Source organism: Taurulus bubalis (genome assembly GCF_910589615.1).
Source record: "Taurulus bubalis genome assembly, chromosome: 2".
In the NCBI taxonomy this organism is placed as follows: domain Eukaryota; kingdom Metazoa; phylum Chordata; class Actinopteri; order Perciformes; family Cottidae; genus Taurulus; species Taurulus bubalis.
In genome coordinates, this window is record NC_136590.1 from 19,957,107 (window position 1) to 19,973,705 (window position 16,599).

The window sequence follows — 16,599 nt, forward strand, 5'->3', positions numbered from 1 at the left end:
CTAGACGCGTGGTTTGCTGGAAGTTTAAAGTTTAGTGAACAAGCTAGGCAATTGTTGGTAAGGCATGAAAAAAAAAAGACGCGTCCATGCCAATCTCCATACAAGGAAATGCCGATATAATGTGCGTGTCGTTATAGACAGAGCCTCTTTTCCATAGAACATGTTTTCCCCCAAAGTCATTTAGACAATATGGTACGTTCGGCAAGGCATAAATACATCAAGCGAACCACTTAAGCACAACTTGTTTCTTTGACTGTGCACGTAATGTTTTCCCGGTGGAATAAGTGCGTGCGTGTGAGAGATGGTAAACGTCAGGCAACGTCAACTTTAACCAATACCTGAAAGTTCTAACGTGTAATATAAGCATGCATGTAGCGAGCAACGCTATACGCCGGCGAAAAGTGCAAATTAGTCGGCAAGGCGCGAGCACTCGATTCAGGGGTGGAATAATAGTTGTTAGCCAGCTAGCCAGTCGACAATGGTGGGAGAATGATGTCTGGCTAACCTAGCAACTTAGAGTTAGCTCGAGTTGGAGCCGTTCAGGCGCCGGACAGAAACCCCGGTGGCTGTGCTGAACACACGGTAACGTCAGTTCAATTGTTAGTTCGCCCCACTGGCTCTCAAGCAAACACCTGTTGGCACGAGCTCCCAACCCACCTGGTTCCAAACTGTCGTTGCTCAGATGATGGATAAGATTCCACCCCCGGCCAGTGTCGGGTGATTTAGTTGGCTAAAGCTCTATCCCTCAAAAAGTAGGTGGGAGAAAAAAAAACCGTGACCGGACTGTACGCGAGCAACGTGACTCCCAGAATCCAAGCGACAGTGTGTTTCGCTGAGGGATATCACGACTGAGCCCCGGTTCCAGACTCAAACGGGGACTGGAGCTCCTTCTTTTTCCACTGCCGCGGTGGTAACCTCGGTGTTTCCTGCTAGGCTAAACTTCGCTGGTTTGCTAACTCCTCCCTTTTGATGCATTCAAGTGCACCTCGTTAAACTCCCACCGAGCGACAGAAACCCGCCCATCTCGGCCCACTTCCGCGTTAGCTTTTGTTTCAAAACATGTCATAGGCCACTGCAGTTTTCCCCCTGAGTTGTTCCACTAAGGGCTTAATTTCATCATCTTTCTTGAGACAGGATACTCTCCATATTCGTAGCAAAAGAAATATCTACTTCTGTTTGGATGAAACAACAATGATTTAGATAATAATTCCACAACTACAGCTCCCATGAAGCCTTGAGCTCATTTACTGGGAAATATGGTTGTTGGATGTTAACAAATGTTGATTTATGTTTGTTAAAATTCTGAGGTGATTACATTGTTTAATTATAACGGAGACACTGAATTTAGAATATTGACAAAAAATGTTTGTCCATATTTATTTTTATCGGCAAATTCTTTATATAAGCAACAATTGTTCTGCACTTGTATGTGCAATTGTGCAATTGTATTTGCCTTACTTTAACTAAAATGAAGAAGAGAGAGACGTGAGTTATCACTTTGATGGGTTGTCTAACCTAAGCGCTTCTGTTGGACCGCATTTTAAAGCAGCAACCTGGAAATGACAAGCAACAAGAGAACATTGCACTATGGGTAAATCTGTCACACCATAGACAATGAGTGGAAACAAACTATTGACAAGAATACTATTGGATAAAACAAAAAAAATCCCATTGAAAAAGCCTATAATTTGATCTGACCGTTCCTTTCGCTCACAAGTAAGGTTTATGAAAACATACACGGACACCACAGCTTCTGCAGAGCTTGTTTTTTATTTAAAAAAAATGTTCTTAAAATTCAGATAGCAAAGGAAAAGTATGCTTTAAAATTCTGTTTATTCCCACACATTTAAATCACAGAATATGTTGGATAAATTCATTTTAGATAGTGGAAGGCGGAAATGAGCGGAATTAATTGAAAAAAAGACTTCCAGTAAAACCTTGAAAACAAAAGCGCAACAAATCTGAAAACATCAGCAGCTTCATTAATATAGAATGGCATTTTATTTAACGTCCCTGCATACCTACGACTTATCCCAAAGATGTTTTCACTTAATCTGCTTGATTAGACTTTTTCTTAGGAATTACTGTGTAGACCGTGTTTCGTTCACATCTAGCTGACCCCAACTAACACCTTCAGTATAAGCTGCAGTATCAGTTTTATTCAAATATTAAATGAATTGTCATAACTCAATTCTCCAATTCTCCATAGCTCTGCCCATTATCAAGCAGATGAGCAGAAGCCTAATTAGCCATAATAATTAAAAACACCTCAGTGTGCTGGGCCTTTAAAGCCATGTCATTCTTGTGACTAAGGACACACATTTCTTATATTTTATTGCCGTACAACGTTATCATGGCTATTGTGTCCACATTCGATTTCTTACTTGCACATCCGCACACATTATCAACAGGTTCGTATCCATCTGATGAATGCTAGAACGATATTCATTCTCCTTTTAGCTCCGTTTTTTGTTTACTGTCTCTTTAGCTCCTAAATGTTCCACCAGCGAATTTCTAACTGTGTCTGTCGGCTGTTTGCTGGAGAACAGGTAAAACAATGATTTACTGCGAAGGCACATTAACAGAGTGCTCCTCAACCAGCTTGTGTGCATAACTCCACAGCAGTTTAATTTGAAGTGAACAAGTGAAAAATGTAAGGAAAATAGAAACGCCCATGAAGAGGAATGAATCTGCTTGCGATGCGTCGTCAAAGGTCAGGGCAGACTTAGAGCCCGAGCACCCTCTGAAGGAGTTGTGACATAGAATGTTGGGGTTCCACTGTATCGCTCCTGTTAAGGAAAAAAATAACAAAACATGAAAACACACACAAGGAGTACTTAATCCATAGTAACCTACAACCAATAATACATCTGAAACAAATCACTAAATCTGAGAGCTAAGTATTCCAGCTGTACGTGAGCATCCTGGTGTTCTTTGCCAGAATGCGAATCAGAGTTATGAAACCAGACTGTCCATCTAGTGGAGCCATTTTGTGCTCCTCACAGTCCTAGGAAGGAAGTTCAAAGAGGAAGCCAGGAGAAAGAACCACTGTGTTTCTTTATCGCAACGAGACACCTTTCCTCTTCAGCCGAGACGCATCTTTTCCTCCTCCAGAATCACACGGTGAGTCCATAACTCATCGGACTCCCCCTGCAAGTCATTCAAAGGGCGGCAACCGGCCCTCCAGGAAATACAGCCAGTTTGATTTATCATGAAATAATGTGAATAATCTAACTCTAATGTGGAACCTTGGTGCAGTTTTTTTGTTGGTAATACATTATTTATTAAGTCTAACAAAATGTTCTAGAAAACCAAAGAACTTGACCTTCAAAATCAAAACAATGCCACTAAAATAGGAACTAAAAGAGACACAAAATGTACCTCTAAACTATGTTGTATGTTTTAAGTCTATGTCGGAATTTCTAATTCTAAAAGGCAATGTGAGCTCACAGAAAAACGTGAAACGACTTAACGCCAGGTTCAGACAACAAAACTACTTCTTTAGGTTCAGGCAACAAAACTACTTCTTTAGGTTCAGGCAACAAAACTACTTCTTTAGGTTTAGGTAATAAAACTACTTCTTTAGGTTTAGGTAATAAAACTACTTCTTTAGGTTCAGGCAACAAAACTACTTCTTTAGGTTTAGGTAATAAAACTACTTCTTTAGGTTTAGGTAATAAAACTACTTCTTTAGGTTCAGGCAACAAAACTACTTCTTTAGGTTTAGGTAATACAACTACTTCTTTAGGTTTAGGTAATAACACTACTTCTTTAGGTTTAGGTAATACAACTACTTCTTTAGGTTTAGGTAATAACACTACCTCTTTAGGTTTAGGTAATACAACTACTTCTTTAGGTTTAGGTAATACAACTACCTCTTTAGGTTTAGGCAACAAAACTACTACTTTAGGTTCAGTCAATACAACTACTTCTTTAGGTTTAGGTAATAAACTACTTCTTTAGGTTATAATAACATAACATCCCAAAACAAGGACTTTTGGTTTCACAGGAGACACAAACACCGGTCTCATGGGTGAAAGTCCCGTGTTTGTTAGACGACACTCTCATATCTGTGCATTGACTGGAACTAGAGTAGGGAAGTAATTACCTAAGCTTAGCATAAAGACTGGAAACAGCCAGAATGGCTCAAACTTCACAATTCTTGGCCATCGGCCACATTGACTGTTCACAATTGCCCCGCAACCTCATTTCGACAACAGGAATTCAGGAAGTCATTGTGTCACATCATAATGTAAATAAATTAAGAAACACATGAAATGTATTATTGGGCAGCATAGGAAGCAGAAGTGAGAAACCTGAAAACAGTCTGGTCTCTTGACGGAATTATTTCCAACTCACTGCTGTTCTCTCGGAGGGCTGCCACTGCATTGCAGCTCTATATGCAACAGTCCCGTCAACAGATAATTATTAATAGACACCTATGTTTAAAAAGCTCAAAAGTGATCCCTTTAGTAGATACATAAAGCCAGCAATGTTTTAGATTCCATGTCAGAAAAAGCCTGTTACATCTAAATGTCACATGTAAATGTCCACATTATGACTGTCACCATTTCAAAAAAATAAAACCGAACTATTTCATTTAAAAAGGCACAATGAGTAGGATTTGTTGGTTGCAGTTTGTAAACACAACACTCAAAGTCGCCCCTCCTCCACAGTGAGTGAATGCCAGCCACAAATTTCCTCTCGTTTTGGAACAAGCTTCGTCCAATTTCCATAGTGGCCAAAAGGTGGAATTACAACTGAGTTCATCACATGGTGAAATTGGCCCTGAAAGGACATTTTCCTCATAGACCTATTGGTAAGAAACATCAACATCAACATATAGGGTTAGGGTACATTATATATATATATATATACACACACACACACACACACACACACACACACACACACACACATCCACTCCCATTGAGGCTTTATCCGCCACTGAGAAACTTTCATAGGAACCGGGGCCCGTCTCCAACGCTGCATCCAGTTCTCTTTACACGCTCATGACTTTGTCCGCTTTGTCCCCTCTCTTTATTTTTGCATTTTTTTGTGGCGCTGTGGCAGCCATCTTTGTAGCTTCCTCTTGGACGCGTGCTTCAGAATCTGGCACCCGGACGCTATGCTTTTATAGAAGGTTGATGGCCTGAAATGCCCAGATAACAGCAAAGTAAGAACATAAAAGGCAGAGGGCAGGGTACAGACCTAATCCTACTCATTCTGCCTAACACAGCTTATTATTTACTATTTCTGTAAACCATATGACAGGAGAACATACACGGAGACCAACTAACATTTTCAATGACCTCCTAGTCATAATCTGTATCCTTTTGATGTCCAGATGAAATATAAATTGAAAAAAAGGTTAACCACAACTGGATAGCTGGTTGAGTTTTGACCACAGGGAACAGTCGCTCAGAACGTGACATGTTCCGGTGCTTTTAGTTTAAGTTCTTTGCCCAGAGCTCAGCACTTGACAAGCCGGAGGGAGGTGCAGTTAAGTATTTCCGCCGAGTCAGGAGTCACCAGATCAACCTTGAAGCCTTCAGCCAAAGACACCTTCAGCAGCTCCTCCAAAAAGCCCTGCATGTCTGCGATATCGCTCGGGTTCCGGTGCATGCTCATGATGTCGTCCGACTGCGCGAGCTCCGGGCTGGAGACGGCCAGCCCCCGGTAGCGCTGCTTGTCGTACTGGTCCCGCGGGAGTTTGTCGGGCCTCGGCACCCACTCCAGCTTCAGCCTGTTCTGCATCGGGTTGCATGGACGGGGGCTCGCGAGACCCTGGGCGGTTCGGTAAGAGAAGCGCTCACAGAGGAGGGCCAGGAAGGCTCTCCAGGTACAAAAGAGGTCCGCTGTAAAGGCTCGCACGGAGCACGTGCGCAGCTCATAGTTTTCTGGGCCGTGGCGCAAATTAAAGTGGAGAAGGCGGACCTGGAACGAGAGTGTAGACTGTGCTGACTATACATTCTCCAGAGTGCACACAAACAAAAGAACCGGTCTTTCCGTGTCTCTGAATGTGCAAACACACATCTTCGATTCACATACTGTATTTATGGTCAACACAAACTGACTTTCAAAAAGGTTACTCAAGGTAGCTATAGTTTTAGAATTGCCCTCTGAAAGGCAGCCTGGTGAGACTGTGGAACCCATCGAAATTTAAATTCAGGTCAAAAGGGAAAAGTTTAATATTTTGAGGAACGCGCTTATTATCAAGAAGATAAATAAGTGTGCTTCTGAAAAAAATATTCCTTTAATTTCTCCCCTGTCTCACGAGACCAAAACCAAATCTGACTCGAATAACAATTTCAGGAGTTGGTACTCTATCCATTTAGCTTAGTTCCAAACCTCCAGATCTCAAACTGACTGGCAGTGAGGGTTATAAGAGGGTCTAATCTCTTCTATGTGGATTAACCTTTTATTGAGATATACATTTTTCTGTAAATTTAATTCAAGTACTTTGAGACAGAGAGCAGTTGTTGCCGCCACCTCCTTTGCTTCCGATTGGTGAGCTTCAGAACCCCAATGGCACTGTGTTATCGTGGGTTGGACACGTTCTCTGCTCAAGTTTCAATTTGACACATGCCTCTTTTGCCGACCCGTGTCTTGGGCACCGCGTAGCATTTGGTTTTAATTAGTTGGTTATTATCTAGTAATTAGTTATTTGACGCTTGAAAAAAGGTGACGTGATGTCATGATTCCTCCCGCTTTTGTACAGCGGGAGGAAGTGGAGACACGTTGTCCATCTATATATGCACACAGTCTATGGGTCGCACCCTGCTGCCGTCCAATGAAAATACAGGAGACAGCTGTAACTGCTCACTGTCTGAAAGCACCTTTATGGATCCAACAACCTGAGGAATCTCTTTATATATATATATATATATCGTCATATCCTGCATGGAAATGTGAAAAAACTGCATCATACCAATTGTAAGTCAATATCTAACCTGAACTGAAACTCAAATAATGGGCCTCATGCAAGAACATTTTCTTTAACCTTAGCCCAAACATTGTTTTTATCTGAGGTTTGCTCGTACAAGTGTTGACATTCACCAAACTCTTTTAACAGGACCAACTTGTTGAATAATTGATCCAGTTTGAGGGAAAGATTGTCACAAACATTTGTAAATGGAAGAATTTCACAATGCACAAGGCCCATTGAGTTGATTCAATTTAAACAAAACTGTCCCATTGCTTCAACTTAAGAAAATAAAACCATACCTTGGAATCAACATTCACCACAATCATGGCTCCTAGCGGCCCTCCTCTGAGGCTGAGAGGCACTGACGCCTCGTATCGGCAAATGTCCTCCAGCAGGGGCCGTATCTGGAAGAAATCCGCCTCCCTCCGTAGCAGCGCCAGCTCTGAGAAGCCGTCCGGCAGGTCCAGGGAGCTGGAGCGCAGGTAGTTCAGAATGTACCGGAACACTTTCCCGTCTCGGTCTATGAAGACGTTCCCTCCGTTATCCCTCAGCACCGGGATATGTCCGGTGAACATCGCGCCGAGCATGGAGTCGCGGCAGCGGGTCAGAGTGTCCAGGGTGGTGGTATAGATTTCCCCGCCGACGTTCAGCGACACTGGGTCCTGGAGAGAGTTCCGATTGCTGTTGTCGTCCTGCGAGTTGAGGTTCGGCATCTTGGAGGCAAGGCGATCGCGAAGCCCTTTCTCCGATGCCGTTACTGGGAGGACGAGGATCCCTCGGGTCCGTCCAGGAATGCTGAGGACCGAGGCGATGTGGATGTGTCAAGTGCTTCTTTTGTTTCCAAGAAAGACTTGACACTAGTAGCCAGGATACGGCCAAGTTAGAAAAGATGCCAGGAAATCTGTCAGGTCTTGCTCCCAAAGCTGAAGATTTATCAAACCGGAGTTTCAAAACATAAAAAAAAGAATGCTGCCGCTCTTTTCCTTCTCATTTGTGCCACATAAACATGTCATCCCTATAAGTTCCAGTGATTTTCTGCGGTTCACTGTACACCTTTGTTGACTCTGAGTGGTGTCCGCTAACAGCAGGCCCACAGTCTGACTGTGTCGACAGTAGAAAGGCTGCAGGGCCACGGTGACCAGACCAGCATGCTAATAACTGGACAACTTGTGGCTCCACGAAGCTCGCTTTTATTCTCCTCTCTCTCTCTCTCACACACTCTCTCTCTCACACTCTCTCACAGGAGCGGTCTGAGCAAGACAACAGGGACTGGGGCAATTTTTCTGAAATGAGCCTCTTAAAGTGACGTAATGTGCTTTTGATCCCCTGTGAACAAACGTACAATGTCCACAGACATTTTTCATTTCAAATGCCCTTCGGAATGCAAAGATATTTTTCCCAGGAAATAGAATCGTGAAAACAGAAAAGTTCAATTTCCCAACTAAACGACAGCTAAACTCACTTTACTATGTTGCAGGAAGATAATAAGTCAGCTGGATATGTATAAGTCCATTAATCACTACAAATGTGATCCTCAGAAGTAAATCATATCAAAGACAAATTAACTGTCTCAACTGAAAGGAGAAGAGTGAGAGAAAGAAACATAGCAGGATGTAACCTGGTGTGAAAATATGCATCCACAACAAACTGCACATGCTCAACTTATAATTAGGAGTCGGCTGTAATATTTTGGGTCATAACAGTGAACAACTATAATTTCCAAACATCTGAGATGGATGAGAGGTCAAACACTTTCATGGACCATATGTGCTTTTACAGTCTGAACCAGTGTTAATGTCATCAACCAAAATTCCTACAGAAAATATTTGTTGACGAACTGTTTTTAAGACTATAAATAATTCCAAAGGAACTATGAAGAAATGTAGTAAACTAATGAAAACTAAACAAAAATGTGAAAGGTAGACAAATTGAAAATGACGAATTAGTTTTATTTAGGCGGCAACCTCCGGTTCTTCCGATTGACCAGCAGGGGGCACCTCCTCTGGTTGCAAAAATAAGTCTGGTTGTATAGAATTCTATGTGAAAATGACTTTACTTCTCTCTTGATTTATTCCCTCAGTAAACATTGTAAACATGAGTTTATGTCTCAATCTCTAGTTTCAAGTCTTCTCCAATACAGAATGATGTTCATTTAGTAAATTGTTGTCTATTTAGATTCAAATAGATCATAAAGCAGAGTATGCTTTAGGACGGGGCTTACTGAGATCGACAGGTCGCTGACGCTACCAGAGCCGTATACAACGGCCGTAATCCAAGATGGCGACAGCAAAATCTCCAAAAGTTTTCCTCCAAAAAATCTCATGAGTTGATTTACCCACTTGACCTGTTGCTCTAATGTTAATAATAAGAAGAAGAAATTTGATTGATGGACTAAATTAATGTACAGTCCAATGAGAGTTTGACAAGAAGCAGCAACAGAACAGCGGAGACCAAATATGAAAACTCGCAGGTAGCATGCTGACATCTATAGAAAGGTAAGCTAGCGCGTATGTAACGTCACTTTCCGTCGGCTATCTTTCGTGTTCTATCCAAAGGAATGCGGAAGTTTTGGGATTAACGCCGACGGTCGATCATCTAAAGAAAAATCTATATAACACTAATATTTCAGTAAACGAGCGAGTGAATCGGCTCTGAGTCGGCAGGGTCAAGAACAGTTAGCCGTGCTAATGCTAATGCTAGGTGAGCGGGAATGGCGGGAAAACACTGACTTCTTGATGATAATCCTGATACCTCAAATACAGTACACATGGTCTACACACTACACAGTGTATGAATGAGTGTGTGTTTTCACCTGTATGTGGAGTATAGTCCTGTCAATGGCGTGCGCCTGCAGCAAAGTCACGGTGCATCCGCCGAATCCTCCGCCGGTCATCCGGCTGCCAAACACCCCCTTCACCTCCATGGCTGCGGACACCAGCTCGTCCAGCTCCCTGCAGCTCACCTCGTACAAGTCTCTGACACAGGCACACCCGGTTAGCACACACGCCTCTCCCACATCCGGTCCTCAACAGTGACTCGATGCAGCTGCTTTAACGTGTACCTGAGGGAGTTGTGGCTCTGCACCATAAGCTCGCCAAACTCTTTGTAGGCTCCTCTCTTCAGGGCTTCGGCAGCCTGGACGGTTCTTTCTATCTCCTCAATCACGTGACGAGCTCTCCGATAGGTTACGTCATCCATTCTGACCCTCGCCTCTGAAATGATAGGGAGAGGTCTGGATTTCACACGCTACGTTGGGCTTCAGTGAGCTTCAAGAGCATTGGATGTTCAAGCATTTATAGAGCAGCAAACAACTATTGTGAAGGAAATGCGGAAGTGTCTTAAAACTTAAACAACTCGGTTGTGCCCTCGCTGGCTCGCTAATCACCAGCCGCCCTGCGCTACCGCCAATAACGTCGTCCTGAACGAGCGCGTTCTCGCGATAGCTTTTCAAAAAGTGTCTTTCCCAGAAGAAAAGGTTAGACTAAAGAAGAATCTCAAAAAACATTACACGTTCTTAATAAGGTGTTGGTGGAAGAAGGATAGGACACAAATTAGAACAGCCAGCTGGTCCACAACAGAGCAGGCTAGGGTGAAATAAAATAAGACAGAAAGGGACAGGACGATAAAAATATATATACTTCACACCCTCGAGGTCCTTGATGGTGGCATCTCTGAGACTGTCCTTTCCCAGGATGGAGGCAGCCTCCTCACACCGGCTGCGTCTCATGGGGTACTCACTGCTGCTCAGAGAGTGCTTCACATTGGAGTTGGTGATGAGAATGACCAAGCCTGGATCTGCCAGAGGGACGGGGGTGGCCTCCAGCGACCTGAGTCCAACCACAAACAAGTACTTCGTTGAAAATGGTGAATGTAAAAATGTCAATAGTAACATAGAAGAGCATCTCTCCTTTGAATGTTCCCAAAAACCTTTGGATTAACTTGCTCTCATTGGACGTTTACACTACCTGCAGTCAATGAGCAGAGCATGGCCCTCCCTGCCGAGAACTGACACAAACTGATCCATAATGCCACAGGGCACACCGGCGTGGGTGTGTTCTGCCTTCTGGCAGGCCACCGCTGTGGATACCTTGTCTCCGTCATCTGAAAAGTAAAGAAAGATGAAGAGTAAATACAGGCGGGCAACCTGAAAAGTGAAGCCTTAAAGTGTCTTTAACGTGCATCCAGACTGGCCAACAGGGGGCGATTCCTCTGGTTGTATAGAAGTCTGGTTGTATGAGAAAATACAACCAGACTTCTACTTCTCTCTTGATTTATTCCCTCAGTGAACATTGTAAACATGGGTTTATGGTCTAAATCACTAGTTTTAAGTCTTCTTCAATACAGCATGATGTTCATTTAGTAAATGATGGTCATTTAGAGTCAAATAGACCATAAAGCAGAGTATGCTTTAGGGCAGAGCTACCTTGTGATTGACAAGGTCGCTACCACAGCGTTGTCTGGTCTGGAAGTTGTCTATATTTTTTTCTGTGTTTTCAGTTCATAAAGGTTAATCAAAGTCACGCTTGTCTGACTGCACAGATTCTGACCTGGCTTGAGCTGCTGCAGGAATGTGTAGAAAGCCACCTCCAGAGAGGCGGAGCTGGACAGACCTCCTCCCAGGGGGACGCTGCTGACTATCACTGCCCTGAAACCTGGGACAGGCGGAGCTGAGGGATAGCGGGCAGACGGGAGACGGTACATATTAATTAAATGTGCTGCGGTGTCCAACCAAAGCCGGTCAACATGTGAGATACACTGTAGATCTGTTCTCATTCACTTTGACAGGATGAGGTAAAACACTGGAAGATAAACTCCTGGAGGATTAGTAGTAGTACTATCTTTAAGTGTAATGTCTTTATAGATGTGGATACACCCGATGCTTTGTTTACCCCGGTAATGCTGGATAACACCCTTCACATAGTTCGCCCAGCTGGGTGACCCCGGAGGAAGCGGTGACCCGTCGCCGGGCAGGCTGAAGTCCACCCTCCGAGGCGCGTCAGCATCCTCAGTTGCCGTTACCACGGTGACATCCGGGCCAGAGGTTTGACTCCCAACCACCACGGTCACCAGGGGCAGCGCCTGGCTCACCAAACAAACACAATGCAGCGGAGTGGTTACCTTTTCCTCTTTGTCACAGGGGAAACAACCTCAAAATAAAACCAGGAAGTATAACATTTCCTGCTTATGACGGACATGTGGAACTACAGTCCATGTTTCAGTAGGTTCTGCTCTTCTGTAACAACTGCTTGCAAAAACATGCTAAATGACACCTAATTTGCATATTTAATCATACAATTATGAAGAACTTGTAAAATACAAAATAATAATTGTCTTAATGTCTTAACTAATCAACTGCCGAAGTTCTATGGTGATATTTTGGTCGAGTAGGATCAAGTGGTGTTTTTTTCACACTATTCCCCTATTAGTGTCTTAAAAATACATATCTTCACCCAACTTTCCAGTTGCATTCCTAAATATATTCTGAAGGTTTATACAGAGCGGATTGTACATTCAGAGCCAGATTTATACAACATGTTATTACTAAAAACCTTTGTATGGCAGAGTTTGTATGGCTGTTGACAATGTTTTCTGATTTATAAGTAAAAAATAAAGAGATATCTAAAAACCTTTCAATAAGAATTTTTAACATTGGCTTTATCCATCTTTCGGATTTCTGTTCTGAAAACGTATGCAAATAATCACATATGTATTAAGATAATGCCTCATTTTTATTTTCAACGGAGAATATGAGGAAACTTATAACATGACAAATATGTGTCCCAATTTATGTTATTTATATATATATATATATATATATATATATATATATATATATATATATATTTGTGGTCTTATTCTCATGGTGATATCTATAGTGCATTGTTACCCTATTAACCTGGGCCTATGATAGAGCAGGTGAGTTACCATCGGAAGCACGAGTCCCTGGTTGTAGTCGGTGTGCTCCCCGATCAGGTTGACTCTTCCGGGTGCGCACACCGCGGTCTGAGGAGCTTCTCCTCCGAACACCTGCCCGTACAGGCGCCGAGCACCCGCTACGAGCTCGGGCACACTTTGAAAATAACTGGCCATTTGAGCAACAGGCCCTTTTTGACCGCTAAGTTATTGAATTATTTCAACGACACATGCGCGCGGAATCCAGCCGAATGATAAAAGAAACTTAAATGCTGACAAAAACGCTAAGTGGCCGCGATATATACAGCAGAGTTCTTATGACATGTCATGTGCTGTTTACTTCCTGGTGGGTGTGGCCAAATTGTTTACTGTGAGGCTCTAAATGGTGGGAGGAGGTCACGTGATACAACTTGCTTCATTTTGATTCATTCAACTTGGACAGAGTTACCCGCGCGAATCTTTTTTATATTTATTATAAAAGCATTGATCATTTATTTTCACTCCAAAGCTTAAAACAATCTATTGCCTTCGCAATATGTACCTCTGTACTGGAGTAGAAGTATAAAGTTGCCTAAAATGGAAATGCTCAAGTAAAAGTACCTTGAATTTGTCAGGGTACGTCACTCTCCACCAACAATCGCCTCGGAGACCGAGTGAAGTGCCCGCTTCATGTGGAGTGTGGCTCCCCCTGGAGGCCACTGGTGTCCATCACGCATTAGAACCCTCCGTGGCTTGAAAAAGTGAAGCAGAACAAAGTTAGAAAGGGTTTAGTACAGAGAGAATTCAGGCAAGGTCTCTAAAATTTGCATTTGGGCACATTTGGTTACCATCTGGGCATGCCATCTGTGCCAATTGAATTTACTCATGTACCAAACCTTATATTTCACTTGTATATATTACTTATAGTGTTCAATACACTTATATCAGTGTAGATTTACTGGGGAAAATGCGTTTTTCTTCTTCTAATCAACAAAGGTAGGCAGCATTTGCTGACTGTAAAGCGATAAAGCGATCCATGTTGCTGTCTTCTTTGGTTCATATCTCGGTGATGCTTTGGAGCAGAAAAGATTTGGAATCGGTGTGGAATTGTCTTGCTTGCCATCTGTTTTTGTCTGATAGCACCGAGCTACGGGTGCTAGTTCCGGAAACATGCCAAGTGGGCTGAGTCATGACAAAATTCTGATTATGATATTTTAATAATTATTTTAGTTGGTGTTTGAGTTGTGTTGAAATGGCTGACTAATTATTGTAGCCCAGGTTATCTTGTTTAATTTGATGTGTAACATCAATATATTTGCTCATGTTTATTGTAATGTTTTACACAGTTTAACTATCACATGTAAATGTCACCCTATATAGGGGGCATGGGGCTTAGAAGATCTACGCCAATTTTCACAACGCATCCATGTCATTCCTATGGTCTGAGCCTGGTGTCCGGCTTTGAGAGAGAGTAGCTCATGTTCACAAATATTGATAGAGCTTTCTTCGACCACGGGCGCAACATATTGGAGTTCTTAGTGGTTTTCCCTTTAAACTGGATTCAAGGAAACATGCTTCATGATTGAGATTTGAATGACAAAAACAAGCAAGAGCAATATAATGCTGAACAGATCATTTAATTTTTTCACCGTAAAAAAACAAAAACACGTCATTTGGAAGTGTACGTTAACAGTTTGGTTAAGAGCATTACGCAAATACTATCTGGCAGATTCTTCACTTTGTTCAACTATTTTAATTCCATTTTTATTCTATCATCGTGCATGTTACCTGTTTCAATAAATAACACCAGATTGACGACTCTACAGCTGGTTTACGACCAAGGCAAACAGTATAATACTTCAAATATAATAAATAAACAGCAATGATGTCAATGCTTTGGATTTGTAAAGTTACAGTTTTTGTTATCATGACTTGCCACAGTAAAAAAATACACATTTGGTATTTAACCACGTAGTTCTTACACTTACAGCTCATGACACAAGTGCGGTGTCATCAGACACAGAGCTCGGATTTGCCCTAGATGGTTCAATATTAGCAATGGCCCAATTTTACAAAAGCGGTCTGATATTCTGCTTTGTCACACTGAAAAATAATCAGAATTTCTTTTTTTTTCTTTTAGAAGATTGGACACTAATACAGATCTTCCTTCATCTCCCTAGCACAGTCCTGATTCGCTAACACTTTCTATGACTCCCATGTCTAGGATGCATTATAAACAGCTTGTAATACATTATGATATTATTTATTATGCATCATAATCCCTGTTAAAATCCATTATAAAGTCACTGTAAATGACTAAAAGCAGACATTGTTTACTTTAAGAAAAGCAAAAAAATTATGCAAGAACATACTTTTTAATGTGTCATGATCATTGTTATAAAGCATTGGATAATCTTGGGTTCCTATAACTATGATTATACTTTATAAAACATTATAAGTATGTTTATAATGCATCACAGACATGGGTGTCATAGACAGTATGGCCAAAAGCTCCTGCAGATCCTTCATGAGATCCCAATATAAATATGCATAGTTCCTCTTGTCAAATGTAAATCAACAATATATGAATGTTCTAAAACCAGCTCCAACAAAACAAAATAAAACACTGTGTAAATCCTTTTCTTTGACATAAGATTCTTCGTGAGATTATCCTAGTATAAATATTCATAGTTCTTCTTGTCACATGAAAATCAACAAAATATGAATGTTCTAAAACAAGACTGTGTAAAACCTTTTCTTTAACATAAGCTACAGCAGGTGACTTAACAGTGATGTCTCACATGAAGACGCGTTTTAAAATCTGTTCAAACACTGACACTAATAAAGCATTTATGTCACAGTGGCCAGGATTAAACTGCACAGCATGTATATAAATACAAATTAAACTAAAGATTAAGTAAAATAAAGCTAAGAAAAGTCATTGCCACTATGAAGCACATGCACGTATGTCTCGTCTAAGAAGCTAACAATAAGGCAGCAGATTTATATAGTGCATCATCATCTATTGCATAATAGAGCAAATTCTATTTATGGTACAAAAACTCTAGATGGCTACTTAATAACATAGTTTGGTCATTCCCTAAAAAAAAGGATGAACAAATTGATTGTGTCGAGCTAGAATACGATCACTGTAAATCAAACATTTAACAAATCTCCTGAAAACATATTTAACATTTTACGTAACACAGCTACATTATTAAAATACTGGGATGGAATTTAATGGCCAGTCGGCCCTTCATTTCTACACCACACGTTGGACGGGCAGAAATGTTTCTTCATCTATTCTACAGTATCATCTTTCACATCTTCAAAAATCGATTGTTACTTTCCACTTTTGCTGTATAGTATTGGGTAACTTGCCATTTTTGAACCGAGTATCAAATTTCAACGGTTTGTATGATATCTTACGAAAAATTTGTTTGTTATTTTTCCTGTGTTTTTCTCCCAATGTCCGGCAACACGAGCGATCAGTGCGCCTTCGCAAGTCCCTGCAGTGTTTCAGCAACAAAACTACCTGGTTAGGTTTAAGAACAGATTGTGGTTTGGATCAACATAACCACGGAAGTGGCGTCACTTACGTGCAGAACCTACGAGGCAAATAAATCAACAATTGCGCTAAAATAACTACGGAACTTAAGTACAAAGGTTACGTGACAAATAAGTCAACATTTGGGTAAAATAACTACGTAACATAAGTACAGAACTTTTGGGTTAAAACAACTACCTAGCTAGTATAGTATAGCTACGAAGAGTGTATG

The 16,599-nt window shown here is 41.6% G+C and overlaps 2 protein-coding genes across 2 annotated transcripts; both read right to left on the reverse strand.

The window, feature by feature from the left end:
* Positions 1 to 1,766: 1,766 nt before the first annotated feature.
* galk1 (galactokinase 1) lies at positions 1,767 to 13,018 on the reverse strand (the record flags this gene model as incomplete). The annotated part of the gene is made up of 8 exons (XM_079237781.1): positions 1,767 to 2,789; positions 9,741 to 9,903; positions 9,990 to 10,140; positions 10,574 to 10,755; positions 10,894 to 11,029; positions 11,476 to 11,595; positions 11,818 to 12,007; positions 12,854 to 13,018. 8 exons carry the CDS (start codon positions 13,016 to 13,018, stop codon positions 2,715 to 2,717), a joined length of 1,182 nt encoding a protein of 393 aa, XP_079093907.1. The 3' UTR covers positions 1,767 to 2,714.
* Positions 5,473 to 7,641, reverse strand: LOC306733079 (BTB/POZ domain-containing protein KCTD21-like; the record flags this gene model as incomplete). The annotated part of the gene is made up of 2 exons (XM_079214270.1): positions 5,473 to 5,937; positions 7,228 to 7,641. 2 exons carry the CDS (start codon positions 7,639 to 7,641, stop codon positions 5,473 to 5,475), a joined length of 879 nt encoding a protein of 292 aa, XP_079070396.1.
* Positions 13,019 to 16,599: the final 3,581 nt, after the last annotated feature.